The following is a 13,398-nucleotide window of genomic DNA, read 5'->3' on the forward strand; positions in this document are numbered from 1 at the left end:
TCTACTGAATTATGTAATTGTTCATAAAAGTTTTATTAGGAGGATTCAGATGATTTACAAATATGGATCCTTTACCTTCAAAGTCGGGTACAGCATTAAAGACAATTTTTTACTTTGATCTTTATATGATGAGATTTTTTTATTAGATTTTTTATTATCTTGTGGCATCAAACATAAAATTGTCAAGTTTACATCAAGTTTCACAGTGATAATTATTGCAACTACAATTTTTGTCTTAGTATCGTTATTGAAAGTTAGGTTTTGTAATATTTTGCTGCAGCTTCAATGAATGGCATTGGGATGATTTCCTATTCAATTCTGTATTTATTCAAATACAGTATTCATTGCATTGTTTAATTTTCATTTTCAGGGGTGGCATTGTGTCTATTTAAACTGTGGTGTCAGTGACAGTTTGTTCTATTGGTTTTGACAAACTGACGTACATTTATCATTGCTGTTTATATCTTATCTCTCCTTCAGAAGAGTAATAAATTTGGGTTTAAAGTACATTTTGTTCCTTTTGGTTTTATATAACATTATGTATATGAGACTGGGATTTTTAAAGTTGTATGGGTCATTTTTCCCCTGGTTTAAGAATTTTTCAGTTAGAGCAGTATCTCGTTTGCTGTTATATCAGTGTTTGTTATCAGCAGTATATGACACAATGTTCAGATTCACAGTTCATACAGTGAGTGGCGTTGCAGGTCTGATCTGTGGAATTATTTTCACATCTACAAACTGCATAGCCTTTAACATTGTATATATGTGTATGCCCAAATTTGGAGGATATCATACGTTGTAATGGTTTAAGTATAAATCAACATAGCATACTTGTCTATAATTACGGTATGGTTGTTGATTTTAGGGGGGATTTCGTTAAAGGAATTTTTTTATTTTAAAAATTCCAAATTTTGTACCAGAATTTTACTCACTTGGGATTATATAAGTCAAGGTCATATGAGGTAGTATGTACAGTATTACCATTTCCTGTCATTCTGTTGCCTGTTCATCATTTTGTATCATAGTTTGCTTCCTATAATGAAGAATTCAACTATTCAAATAGGATTAACTCTTGCTTTCTATAGGGGCCCTACCAAGACAGCAACAATACCACTGTACCTTGTATATTGCTGCACTAAGTGAGGTGCCTCCCCCAGTGTTGGAGGAATTGTCAGTCTGTCAAGCTCATTTTCAACAATAAGGGCCAAGTATTAGGCATGATATTTTTCATGCACACTTCAGCTTTTTTAATTCTCAGGATGGGGAGGCATACTATTCAACCTCTCCATCCTTGAGGAGGCATACTATTCAACCTCTCCATCCTTGAGGAGGCATACTATTCAACCTCTCCATCCTTTATGTTCAAAAATCATATTCAGGGTAAGAGTTTAACAAATAAAAATTATACTAAAGTGATAAAAAAGAAAATTATAATGGAAAAAGGAAAGTTTTAGTTAATTTAACTAAATGGTTGAGTCCTGAAATTCATGTTTAGGTGGGTGCTTTCTGGTGACTCCACCTACAATAAGGGAAGTTGCCGACTGCTTTATAATAAGAGCATTAAAGGTTCTACATTTAGGTTGCCTTCCCACTTTTTTTCAAAGAGATGTAGGCCTCCAAGGCCTAGTCAAGGATTAGTATTACTGAAGTATATTTTTTACTTGAAGGAAAACTTCAACTATATACTGAAACTACATGTACCACCTTGCTTCTACTGTGCTGGTGAGAAGCTTGTGATATATGTGTGTGTAACTCTTGTTCTAAAGGAAGCATAATTAACACACTTCACTGTGCAATAAATAACTTACTCTTGAAAAAAACATTTTACTAGAAGCAACAAGATTAATTAGTACAGTATTTTGCCTCTATCACTGGGTGATAAAATAAGACAAAATCTGAGAGGCATAAGAAGCTTCTAGAACAAGTATGACAAATGGAAAATCCTGAGTTTTATCACTATCTGTCATCCCTTTTTCAGTCCTATTACAGCATATATCTGCTGTTTTAAATACTGGTAAACATGGACAGTTTTGGTGTATAAATACAGGACTCTTTTCTAAATATTTTGCTAATTTGCTAGAGTGAACCATTGTTATTGCTGTCTGTGGAAACAGTTCATTAGTGATTTTTTAGCATATGATTTCATCTTGTGGCTTTTTTTATTAATTCTGTTCCCACACAGATATTGATAACAATGTTCATTGTCTAATTAGGAAAGCAACATCTAGGAAATTATACTGTGTTTACATACCAAAACAGTTCCCATTTATTTCAAAGTAACTTTACTACTTATGAGTACCATTTCTAAACATAAAACACATCAATGGAAAACTTGGCAGGTTTTTTGCAAAAATAGTTTACTACAAGGCAAGAACAGTTTATTTGCTTTTCTACTTTTCTCCTTCATCTGAAGACAGTTTTTTTTCCTCACTTAGATCGTGGTTAACTTTATCATCATCATGTGCTATATCATCATTTCTTACTTCACTATGTGTTTCTTTAGATGCTGCTGCTTCTTCTTCTTCTTCTGCTGCCGCTGCTTCCTGAATCTTTGACAGGAAATCTGCTTCCAGAAGTTGACACAGTTCTTCATGTGTGAGGGCCACCTTGTCAGGTGCAATACGTCTAATCATTGCACCAATTGCACCTACAGAAAAATTACTTGATTCATCATATGACTACTATTTATAATAATTGTATGAGCTTACATATTCTTAAAAATTTTACAGGACATATAAACCAATGCTCAATTTTGTCTTAGCCTGTAAATGCACAAATCTTTCGGGAAGTATCAAGGTTAAGTTTTTCAATAGACAACAGCATACTTAGTTTTTTATGAAGAACCTGGTAGGATGATGATGTTAGAGGAAATTACTAATTAGAGTAAACAGGTGTCACTGGGCAGTGATTGAACTCAGCCCTCAAATTCCTCTCATTTCTTTGTCTAACATACTTTTGTGGATGTCTAAATATTGCTTTAAAATGTGTTACTTCAGGTCATATTGATGATCCTTGAATTATAAACTGAAATTTAAGGAAAACAATTTCCAAGGATATTGGCTTAATCTCAAACAAAATATTTTAGAATGAGAGGTATATGGGGACCTATCCCACTTGACAGGGATCTCATCCTCTAAAGGGTGGTTATCCATTTCAAACTGAGGAGTAACATGATTTTAAATATTCATGTTTTATAAATTACAAAGTGTTATTTAACAAGTTTTGTTATTCCTATTCCATTGACAATAGTCTGTTGCAAAGGGTCTATCTCTGTTACAGTATACTGTGCTGTAATTGACTTAAATACAGTATGGCATATTTGCACTGTACAGAATAAGAAGCCAAAAAACCTGCTATTAAGCCATGCCATTACAATAATCAGTAATTTTACCTAGCAGATACAACTCAGATTAATGCAAAACTACTTGAATTATTAAAAGTTATTTAATGATGAAAACAAAGAAAACTCAACTATACAGCACAGTATCCGTAGTCAACAGCAAAAATTATAATGTATACTGTATGGAGAAAAAACTCCATACCTTGGGGGTCCACTGCACCAGTCTGATGGGCTGGTTCACTCTCTGAAGTAATAATCTCATCATTGCCTATATTACTTGCATTTACTAATTCATGAGCGTGAGCATCTCGAGACCCTATGAGAGCATCAATTAACCTGCGACTTTCTGTTTGTCTCCGACCAGCACTACGTCCCTGAACGCGTGCCAATTTTCGTTCGAGGCCTGCTAGATACTGTGAAGAGTCGTCTAGAGGCACATAATCATCTGTAAGAACAATATTATAATTATAATGTCTACATTAAAGAGCCATATTTAAATCTGAATATACTAGATGTCATTTACAGAGCACTATATGACAAACAGTACAACAGTGCAATGCTCTCTGCTTCACCACAAACCCATTACTGTACTATACTTACATTAGCCTGGAGGTAGCCATGTGCAATTGTGCATGTGCCTTTGGATCCTGAGTTCCAAATAGTTTACTGTCTCATTTTTTGAGTCTGCAAAGCTGTTAAAAGCTCACTGTTAACTTCGAATCTGGCTTGTTTTCCAGGAGCTCCCTAGTTCACTTAAAAAGAATCTGATCTTTCATTTCACATTTTAATCCATCTTTTTCTTACGTTTGTTCTGTGTAATAGGTGAGAATTTAAGATTACTATTTTTGTAAATGACTATTCTTGCTTTCCTTTTGGGTGGACAAGATTGTACATGTACAGTAATTCCCCAGTCTACTGTTAGTTTCCTCTGTATAAAGTGCTTTATCAGTGACTGGTATATTTGGTAATTTTCAGCATCAGGTGGTTAACTAACAGAAGAGCAGTAAGCTAATACAGAAAACTATTTTTTCTGTGTAAGCTGTTGATCTTTGGTGGGTATTCCTGCAATGCCTTCCTCTTCCGCTGAAAATAGCCTTCTTTGCCCAGTGAGGGCTATCACAATATTCTTCCAGTAAACTGCATTCTTCTGGGCTTCTCATCTGTTCCTTCACACAAGTCACCAGAATCTGGTTTCAAGAAATTTTAATTTGTATAGGCTTTTTCAAGGGTTTATTTGGATATTTCTCAAAAGGTTTTCTCACAATTAAGGATCAAGGCCCATGAGGTTTGAGAAACTCCACCTCCATGGCCTTAAGTACTACTACCATCTCTATTGCAGGCACTTAGTGTTTACAAAACACCTTTGCAAAATTTTACTTTTGTGAAGTTGCTTAATCATACGGACCGTTCGTCATTACAGGTATGATTTACCAATTGGGATGCAGGACCTTTACGCCTCATGTGCAGTGAGTGTACTCTTCTGGGATTATGTCTTCATTATAAATCTGTTGCAGAAACTCCCATAATTTTGTATGGTCTGCACTTGTTTTCTTGAATCCTCTTCATTGTTCTTCCTTCTAAATTGCTATTCAGTCTATTTATGATACAAAGGGTAATAAGAACAAATGAGAATAGGAACAAATGAGAGTAAACACTTTCTAAAAAATCATTAACTGCAAACTTCAAGAACTCTCAGATGTGGATTTAGCTTATGTTATATCTGTTCGCATTTCTCCACAGAAGATGCAAATTCCCTTCAGTCTAAATTGGCCATGACCCCTCTTCACAGGCTCTGGGCTAAATAGCGTAAGATGAGGCAACCTAAAAGGTATGAGAGAGAAGTGTAGGCCGAATTAGGACACACCAGGATAGTCCCATGTAGTGACCAAGATTTGTAACCAACGGCTCAATTCTAGTCAAGACGATGACTTTACCATGGAATCATGCCAGGAATGGATGAGCGTCAAGAACAGGACTTCCAGACAAGATGCTAAAGATACTTTTGTGCAAACCCATCTTTGGCACAAGAATAAGATACTGTAGCTATGGTATATAGGATTAAGTACAGGTAGATGTTCATAATTCATATAAACAGCAACTTCTGACATTATGTGGCAGTGTCTGCAATTACATTGTAAATCACATCCAGAGATAATTACCAAGATGATTATTGTTATGGGGACTTACCATCAGCGACAAAATTTTCTTGGTCAGATGGCAAACACTGTGGAGAGAAGGAATCTTCAAACTTGCATTCAACAGGTGTTCCAGAGTCATCTGAAACAGGACCCCACAAGTCCTGTTTCTAATTGTCAAAAGAAAAAAAATACATTACAAAAACACTAATGGTATAACACATTTAAAGAAACTTGAGCTTGGATATGGCATTACTCTCACTTAGCTCTCTCAACTAATTCCAACTTGACCTTGCTCCATTTCCAATTCTCAGTCAAATTCAAATCTTGCAGATGGAAAATATGGAAGCCTAGAACTGCAATTTTGAGATTGTGTGGAGCTACAGTATGTTATAATAATAACTAAAATTGAATAAATAATAATCATACTAAAACAGAATACAGAAGCCACTTTTATACTGTTCATTAAAGTCATATCAACTAAAGTTTTGAAACCTGAGGAGCAAATGAAAACACATGAACAAAAATGAAGAAAAGTATAAAATCTATGGAGTACAGGAAAGAATTTATGATTGGTAAACGCAAGACCTGATAAATAATCAAATACTGTAATAACATGAAAATCTCGAGGTCTAAGAAAAACATAATTCATGACTGTACAAATAATGAATGTACTGCATCAACTTCCCAAGTAGTACTATAAAGTTTCAGCAGGCTACTATTTACTGAACAGGGAGAATAAATAATTGGGAACAAAGTCCCCAGGTCTGAAGTCACTGGAGACAAAGAGGGCATTCTGCTTGCTCTGAGGATTCATATATGGACTTTGCCACTTTCAAATCATATTCATCTACAGCAAAGTAGCTGTATTCACAAGCTATTTTCACAAAAAAGGGAGAAAGATATTTCACAGTTTTTACACCTGCTGGCATATTTGCAGCCATGGCTTTGTGGCCTGACTTTTCTTTCTTGCTCAAGAGAATTTCAAGGCTGAGTGCTATACTGTGTACTGTATTGGGTATTACTGATGGTGCTACAGGAGATGCTCATGATTGCAAAATGCAAATGCCCAAAATGAAAAATCCAGGGGGGGGGAGCACATCTTTTAGTAAAAGGAAAGGTTTTGAGAAAGGCAGAACAATTTGCAAGAGACTGATGGACTACTGGTAAATAAGGTTATTCCCATAGAAACATAGCAAAATCTGAGGTGGGTGTAAGCTCTACTTCTCTGAGCAGCAGACATGGAGATTTTGAAACATTTTTGAAGTGTGATCAGATAATTCTGAGAATCATGGTTAGAATGCACTGGAAACTTCATATTACACATGAAAAGTTGCTCAGAGATAGGAAAACATACCTGCATCATTTGTAGTAAAGGTATTCAATCCAATCTTATCCAAATTATCTGTATCTGTTTGAACAGAGTATCCCTGAAATAAAAATCAAGTCATTAATCAGAGCTGCATAATAAACTTCTCAATTAATTTACAACTATTGATCATCTTTCCTTCTCACTCATCAGTCTTGTCCCTAAAAATGTCTTGCATCAACATACAGGCAGAAGAAAGTGTATCATAGCTTTTCAAAAGCATCAGCAGTCACACATATGGTAGTATTGCACTTCTGACAATAGTCTAAATAAAGTAAGAGATTTCCAATTTTACATAAGTTGATGCAAGACATGATCAGGGGCAGACATTTTAATCTAGCAATCCTATGACAGTTTGAGTTCTAGCAATTACATTTAATTACTGATACTGAACAAGTAAAGAGTTGTACATTTATAGGGATAGTAGACATGCAAGTCGAGATCATTTACAGCATACAAAGAGATATTACAGTATAGGTCTAAGACTTACCTGATGTGGTGTCCTGAAAAAAATAATTGACTAATTTGGGTTAAGTCTATGAGTCACGATTTGTCCTATGCTACACAGAAAATCTCATATAGTTCCACAAGTATAATGAAACACCTGAAGTAATTGGCATCTATATAATTACACTTTCCAGTAATTATGTGACAATTTCTAGAAGGAAAATAAAATTTCTAGAAAGACAAGAAGTATAAAAGGTTCCATCTCATGTTGGGGTTAGCTTATTTTCCCATCAATGCTGTGGTACACCAGTAAGATTTAAGTCTGCCACAAACCATACCTTTCTGACAATAAAGGGGCATTGACTGGGAAGAAGAGGAACAAGTGATAGGACTAACAATGGTGTAAAAGATTATGTACTGAAAACCTGTTTGATTTCAAGAAAACTCAGGTCAAATACAAAATTTCTTGTTTGCTCTCTCCTAATTGGTAGCTGTCACATTGATACACACCATTATGTGGGTGAAGCATTACTCATCAAAACAAATGCATAGTTGTCCATTGGGACATGTAATTCTGGAGTTAATTGCTGCAAATACTGATACGGTAAAGATCACCCTTTTAATAAGTCTGCCCCATTGTCAGCACAGTACTTTGTTAGCAAAGGATGCCAGTACAGTAATGTCATTATTCAACAGCTCCCTCTGCATAATTAAATCTTGATGGAAATTTTTTTATATCAATAAATAACGGGGTGGTACCAATAAACCGAAAATGCCGTTGTTCTTGTTTTACATAAGATTACCTAATTACTAGTTGCAGCAAGATGGAATAAGATACGGTGGGCTGAAAGTTTTGGGTTTTCCTGTGCAGTGACATCACTCTGACTAATGAGGGCAGCAACACGGGCACATTGACAACTGTATGGGTACGAACAGTAAATCTGTCCTCCTGCCTCCAGCACTTATAGATTGCACTACAAATGTGGAAAATGAAAGACAAAGCTGTGTCACAGATATATACAAGTACAATAAGAATACTTCAGCTCTAAATAACTACTATAATAGCATGGTCTGTCCCACAGTGATTAAAAATCTGATTGGCATTTTTTGAGGTTTAAATTAATGTAGTGTTTGGAGTCCTTAGAAAAAGTAAGAGAAAGAGAGATCGAGTGTGTGTAAATACACAAGAAGCGCATTACAGAATAGTAATTTAGTTTAAAATTACCCTTATAATGTATATTCCACTGATATTTAATTAACAAGATGTGTTGATGGTTTATCTCAGTGCTCAAAGATGAAAATTATATTTTGCTATTCAAGCTAGGTACATAATTAGCTTGTGCAAGGCTTTTCAGACTAATTCAGTCATCTGGCTCTCAAAAATGAAACAACTGATACGGACCTATTCATGTATTCCCAAGATGAAAGACCGTTTTGATCATTAGTTTCACCTGCAAGCATATTTCCTTGATTTTGTGATTCACTGCATGTCTGGGCCAAATTTTTTAGGCTAATGATTCACAGTTTTTGTAAATAAATTAAAAATAAAAGCAGCCTCCTATAATTTCCAAAATTTATGAGCATACATTGGAAGGACAATGCTGGACCATGATCGCAGATAGGTCCAGACTGAAGTCATGACCTGATGTGGGATGGCTTGCATAGGATGCTTGGATTATCTACAAATTGGATTATGTCAGGTTAGGAAACACCATTGCATAGGCTAGCCTGGAGCTAGATCTATCCCATCTAAAACGCACAGAATTATCAAGGGCTAATCTGATTAAGCTAATCATTATTTAGGTAGTGTCAGCTACATGTTTATTGACAAGCCCTGGGCTGTTCCCAAATTTACTCAGGTTAATTCATTGCTCTTGGGTACGATTGTTAAAAGCGTATAACCCAGTCTATATAGCGCAACCTAGGCTGTCTCCTTATAGTTTTGTAATCTACACTAACAGTTTAAGGTTGGAAGTATGCAGTCGTGCATATGTCCCCCCGAATAAGAATTATCCTAAATTGAACGATTTACCTTCAGTTATGTTATTTTCCTTGGAACCTCTTCAAGTTACGCCCCTTCAACTCATTGGTCAAACCAATATGGCTGAAAGTGATGGCGTGCAATACATTAATCTTAATCAAGATTACAACAATATAAATAATGAAAATTTATGATACTTTGATAACAATAATGATACTTTACAATGTGTGAGTGAAATGTGCCGCTCGTCTAGAAATTATTAGAGCTGCAGCATTCACTGGGGGTTTTGGAGTGTTCTTGTATTCTTCACTTATCGCATATTTTATGTTTCATGAACATATTGGTATAATTCGATTTTATTTTAGGCAACGAACACGGAATGAAATCGGAAATCGGAATGAAATGTAAATTAGAATTCAGAAATATTTTATTTCTCAAAGGAAAACCATCATCTCTCTCTAAGTGCTTTCGAGATCTGTGGAGAACATATGATGTGAGAGAGTCAGAGATAGAGACACAGTTAGACACAAGACTCTCGTTCGAAGTGATCCTCTTTTTAAGTCTGCAGCTCCACTGAAATAATTAGTGGCACCTGGTTACAGGTAAATCGTAAGTGCATGGTTATGGTGACCCTTTAAAGCTAATTTTACTTTTTAAAAACAGACGTTGCTAACAGCAAGATTAAGCCAAATTGTTTTTCTTGTGGTCATCGTATCTTGGCCATTGTTTGTTTACCTTTGAGGTAGTACCTGTGAGCTAGGCCTACCCTTGACAACAACGCTACGTTAAGCCTAACGCGTAGTATAGCGTGCCAGGTGGTTTTTTGTTTGTTTATTTATGGATACAAACAGTGGACACAGTCGTTGAAATAGGTAACGAAGTGGTTAATTAGCAGGTGGGCCGTAAATGTGAATATTAGGCCTATCTTCGGTCTTGGACGAGTCAAGACGTTTTGCTTTGTTTTGACCGACCGTCGTGTTGAAGCTTCGTTCATCTTTTTTTGATCGAATGTATGATGCTTCAACTAATAATAATAATAATAATAATAATAATGTCGATGTGGATTTGTCAATGAAATGTAACAATGGAAGGGATTTGTGGACGTAAGGCAGCTTTACGCCCTAGGGTCTACATGCAATGACCCCTGTGGGCATGTTCCATATGAATAGGGTTCATCTGAAATAATAACAAGTTAGAACTAAGTAGTAGCTCCGTGGCGGCGACGGCGTGCTAACTTTTTCTACAGTTTTTGTGTTGCTAATTATGGATTTACCTTTAATTTTAATAATAATAATAATTGGGAGAAAAACTTTCTATCACGAGAGTTCACAAATGTTTAACACAAATGTTCTAAAGGGTCCACAGTAATATAATTGTTAAAGGCACAAGTAGAATTTTATAAAATTCTGCTCAAGACTTTACCAGTTATGTTATTGTGGACCCTTTAGAACAAATAATAATGTTTGTAGGCTAATGGTCAAGCTGACATAGGTGGCCTACACAACCGAACAGTTATCCAAGTTTGTCAGTATAACTCTGTATTCTCTCCATCCACTCTTTAAAAAAGGGGTGAAGGCTTACTCTGTTGGTTACTCCTGGGGTAATGTTATTTCCTTTACCTTTGGTGGGAAAGTCATGGTTATTCTGAACAGTAGAGTATGGTTTTGAATTAGGGAAGCAACTCGGACCCAGGCAGGCACAGACTATATGACATGCAAGAGGCTAATGACTCAATGTTGTAATTCTCTTTTCTGTGAGACAAACCTTCCACCTAAGGTGCGAATCTCTTTATAAAGATAATTTATATCCCTGTAGGGTAAATGCTCTGGCTGTGGCACACTGTGTCATTCCTCCGTTGTTTGGATACATCCAGAAAGTGCATTCGAACGCGCCCCCACCAGCATCAGTGAGACTTGTGCCCCCCTCTACACAACACACCAAGACCTCTATGTTCTATCAAAGTAACAGTTTTCTCCTAAATTACGAAGTAATGGCATATTTCCGATTAAACAGAGGTTCGTTAAGATTTAGCTGTGCGTGGTTCTAAGTTAGTGGTCATGATGCTCTCGAAACCTTTACTTAAAACACTTTAAAAGTGGACAAGTGTGGACAAGTGACACCATCTCAATACTTGCCAAGTCACTTCTGTAAACCATCTGCCCATTTCCTGTGTTAAATCTGGAAAATATTTGTACCCATAGACGCTGACACTGTTTCCTTGACATCAGTGGTAAACGCTGGCACCTACGGGGCTTGGACGGGGAACTCTAGCGAATTTTTGGGACGCCAGAGCGCTAGATAATATTTAAATAATAAGAATAAGGTTATAAGTTGAGTAAATGTATTATGTGTTCATTGTTCACTATAATTCATTTGAAAATATTTGTTCGTGGAACAGACCAAATTCCTGAGGCAAATTTCAATGCTTTTGCTGTGAACATTATGATGTATATATTTTTCACGTTTTCCTATCTTTTTTTTTATTTATTAATATATATTACATACAGTGTAATATATATATATCTCATACAGAATGTAAGTTTGTCAAATATAATGGTGTTTTAAGTAATAGTTTTGGATTTAAAACCTTTATTTCAGTCCTGTATTTTGACGCCATGGCATCTTAACTCTTGTACCAATTGTAGATAAATTGTCATACTCAACTTTCTTGCATTTTTGCCAGAGTGGTAACATTCATATGTGCACATTACTGTACATGTCTAAGAAGTATACATAGTAATATGGACTTAAATAAATGAAAAGTTCTAACAACAAAATACTACATTTCTGTCGTAAACAATTCACTAATGTATCGTCCGCTCTTTTATGTTTTCGGCAGCCAGATGTACAATAAGGCTGGAAAATTGTTCCTGCCACAGTTTCGCTACTTTGATGGAGTAAAGTACTGTAAACAAACATTCTCACTATTTTAAGTGGCATTTTGAGTGAATTAAGAACAAAATGTGCACAATTACAGTCAAATAAGCATTGCGGAGCTTCAGTTTTGATGTTAGTAAGGATAAAACCATGGGTCAAAGGTAAAAATGCATTTCAGTTCAACCACATGACAGACGGGAATTCCATGTCTCATATTTTCACTAGTATAGGCAACAGATCGTTGTTTTATCTTGCTGATCACAACTAAAATCTTGAGTAATATCCATAAACATTGCATATGTACGCAATTAGCGTTCAGTACGCTGTTAAATGAGCACTGGGAAGGAAGTGTCCAATTGCCATTCATTTTGTCACAGTATTTTGGGGGGACGCCATATTGGATTCAAAATTGCCTTCAACACCTATTTTACGAAGACTTCACATGCTTATTTTAGTTTGTATGGTAGTTTCCTATAGCTCATTTTGTTAATGAAGCTTCAATCTTTTGAAAGGTTTTCTTAAAGGTTTAATTTTTGTTATTTCCCAAATTAAATATCGAGTGAAAAGTGAAAATTCAGCCACCCATGTGTCTCATGCCCCATCATTTTACCCCAAGTTGTAATTTTTTAAAGGTAAATTTATTACCCCTTTTGTAAATTTACAAACCTGAAGATTTTTTTATAATCGCACCTCTGACCATCCCAACATTTTTCTGTTTACCTGAGAAAAAGACAAGGGTTGAAATTCATGGGAATGAGTGGTAACTCCACCCCTGCATCATTAACTGAACAAGCATTTACCAAAGGTACATCCATATAAAGACTTCAGGTTTTACATGTGAAAGAAAAGAAATTTATTTCCAAAATTACAATTTTAATGCAATTTATCATGTTCCAATCTTATCTGTCTTGGAGACTTTGGTTTTTCTGGCACAAATTGTCTTGTAAATGGGTAAATGACTGGGATGAATTATAAATTCAAACCCAACCCAACCTGTAATTGATAGTTTAGAGTTAAGTGAGAATTATTTGTCTGGTACATGAATAGATTACGAAATATTTTTACTGTAGTAGTTGGGATTTTTGCTGTAGTTGTATCTTCATGGTTCTGTAATGAAAAAAGTTTATATAATGTACATTTGTTTGAAAGCTGCTTCATTTTTTTCAGGTTGAAATATTCTTCCAAAGACAGTGGAGTACAGATTTCACAATGGCTGAAGCAAATCCAGGCCATGAAGGTACAGTAAATT

At 35.5% G+C, this 13,398-nt stretch overlaps 2 protein-coding genes across 7 annotated transcripts in view; one reads left to right on the top strand and one right to left on the bottom strand.

Moving 5' to 3' along the window:
- Window positions 1-1,808: 1,808 nt before the first annotated feature.
- LOC136831245 (coiled-coil domain-containing protein 32) lies at window positions 1,809-9,457 on the bottom strand. 2 transcript variants are annotated; one of them, XM_067091298.1, is made up of 5 exons: window positions 9,324-9,457; window positions 6,833-6,905; window positions 5,528-5,645; window positions 3,543-3,785; window positions 1,809-2,647 (listed from the first exon to the last, which is right to left on the bottom strand). In XM_067091298.1, exons 2-5 carry the CDS (start codon window positions 6,839-6,841, stop codon window positions 2,391-2,393), a joined length of 627 nt encoding a protein of 208 aa, XP_066947399.1. In that variant the 5' UTR covers window positions 6,842-6,905; window positions 9,324-9,457; the 3' UTR covers window positions 1,809-2,390. The 2 variants fall into 2 exon arrangements, with proteins under 2 accessions (XP_066947399.1, XP_066947400.1); XM_067091299.1 differs by lacking the exon at window positions 9,324-9,457 and adding an exon at window positions 9,251-9,289.
- Window positions 9,458-9,744: 287 nt separating this feature from the next.
- Window positions 9,745-13,398, top strand: part of bigmax (helix-loop-helix-leucine zipper transcription factor bigmax) — a 39,507-nt gene continuing 35,853 nt past the window's right edge. For 3 of the 5 annotated variants that reach the window (XM_067091307.1, XM_067091303.1, XM_067091306.1), the window contains exons 1-2: window positions 9,745-9,874; window positions 13,317-13,386. In XM_067091307.1, the coding sequence (XP_066947408.1) occupies window positions 13,359-13,386 (28 nt within the window). In that variant the 5' untranslated portion in view covers window positions 9,745-9,874; window positions 13,317-13,358. Of the gene's footprint in view, window positions 9,882-10,020; window positions 10,145-13,316; window positions 13,387-13,398 lie in introns of those variants that run through there. The other 2 variants (XM_067091304.1, XM_067091305.1) reach the window with 2 other exon arrangements.

This window comes from Macrobrachium rosenbergii, chromosome 48 (genome assembly GCF_040412425.1).
Source record: "Macrobrachium rosenbergii isolate ZJJX-2024 chromosome 48, ASM4041242v1, whole genome shotgun sequence".
Lineage (NCBI taxonomy): Eukaryota > Metazoa > Arthropoda > Malacostraca > Decapoda > Palaemonidae > Macrobrachium > Macrobrachium rosenbergii.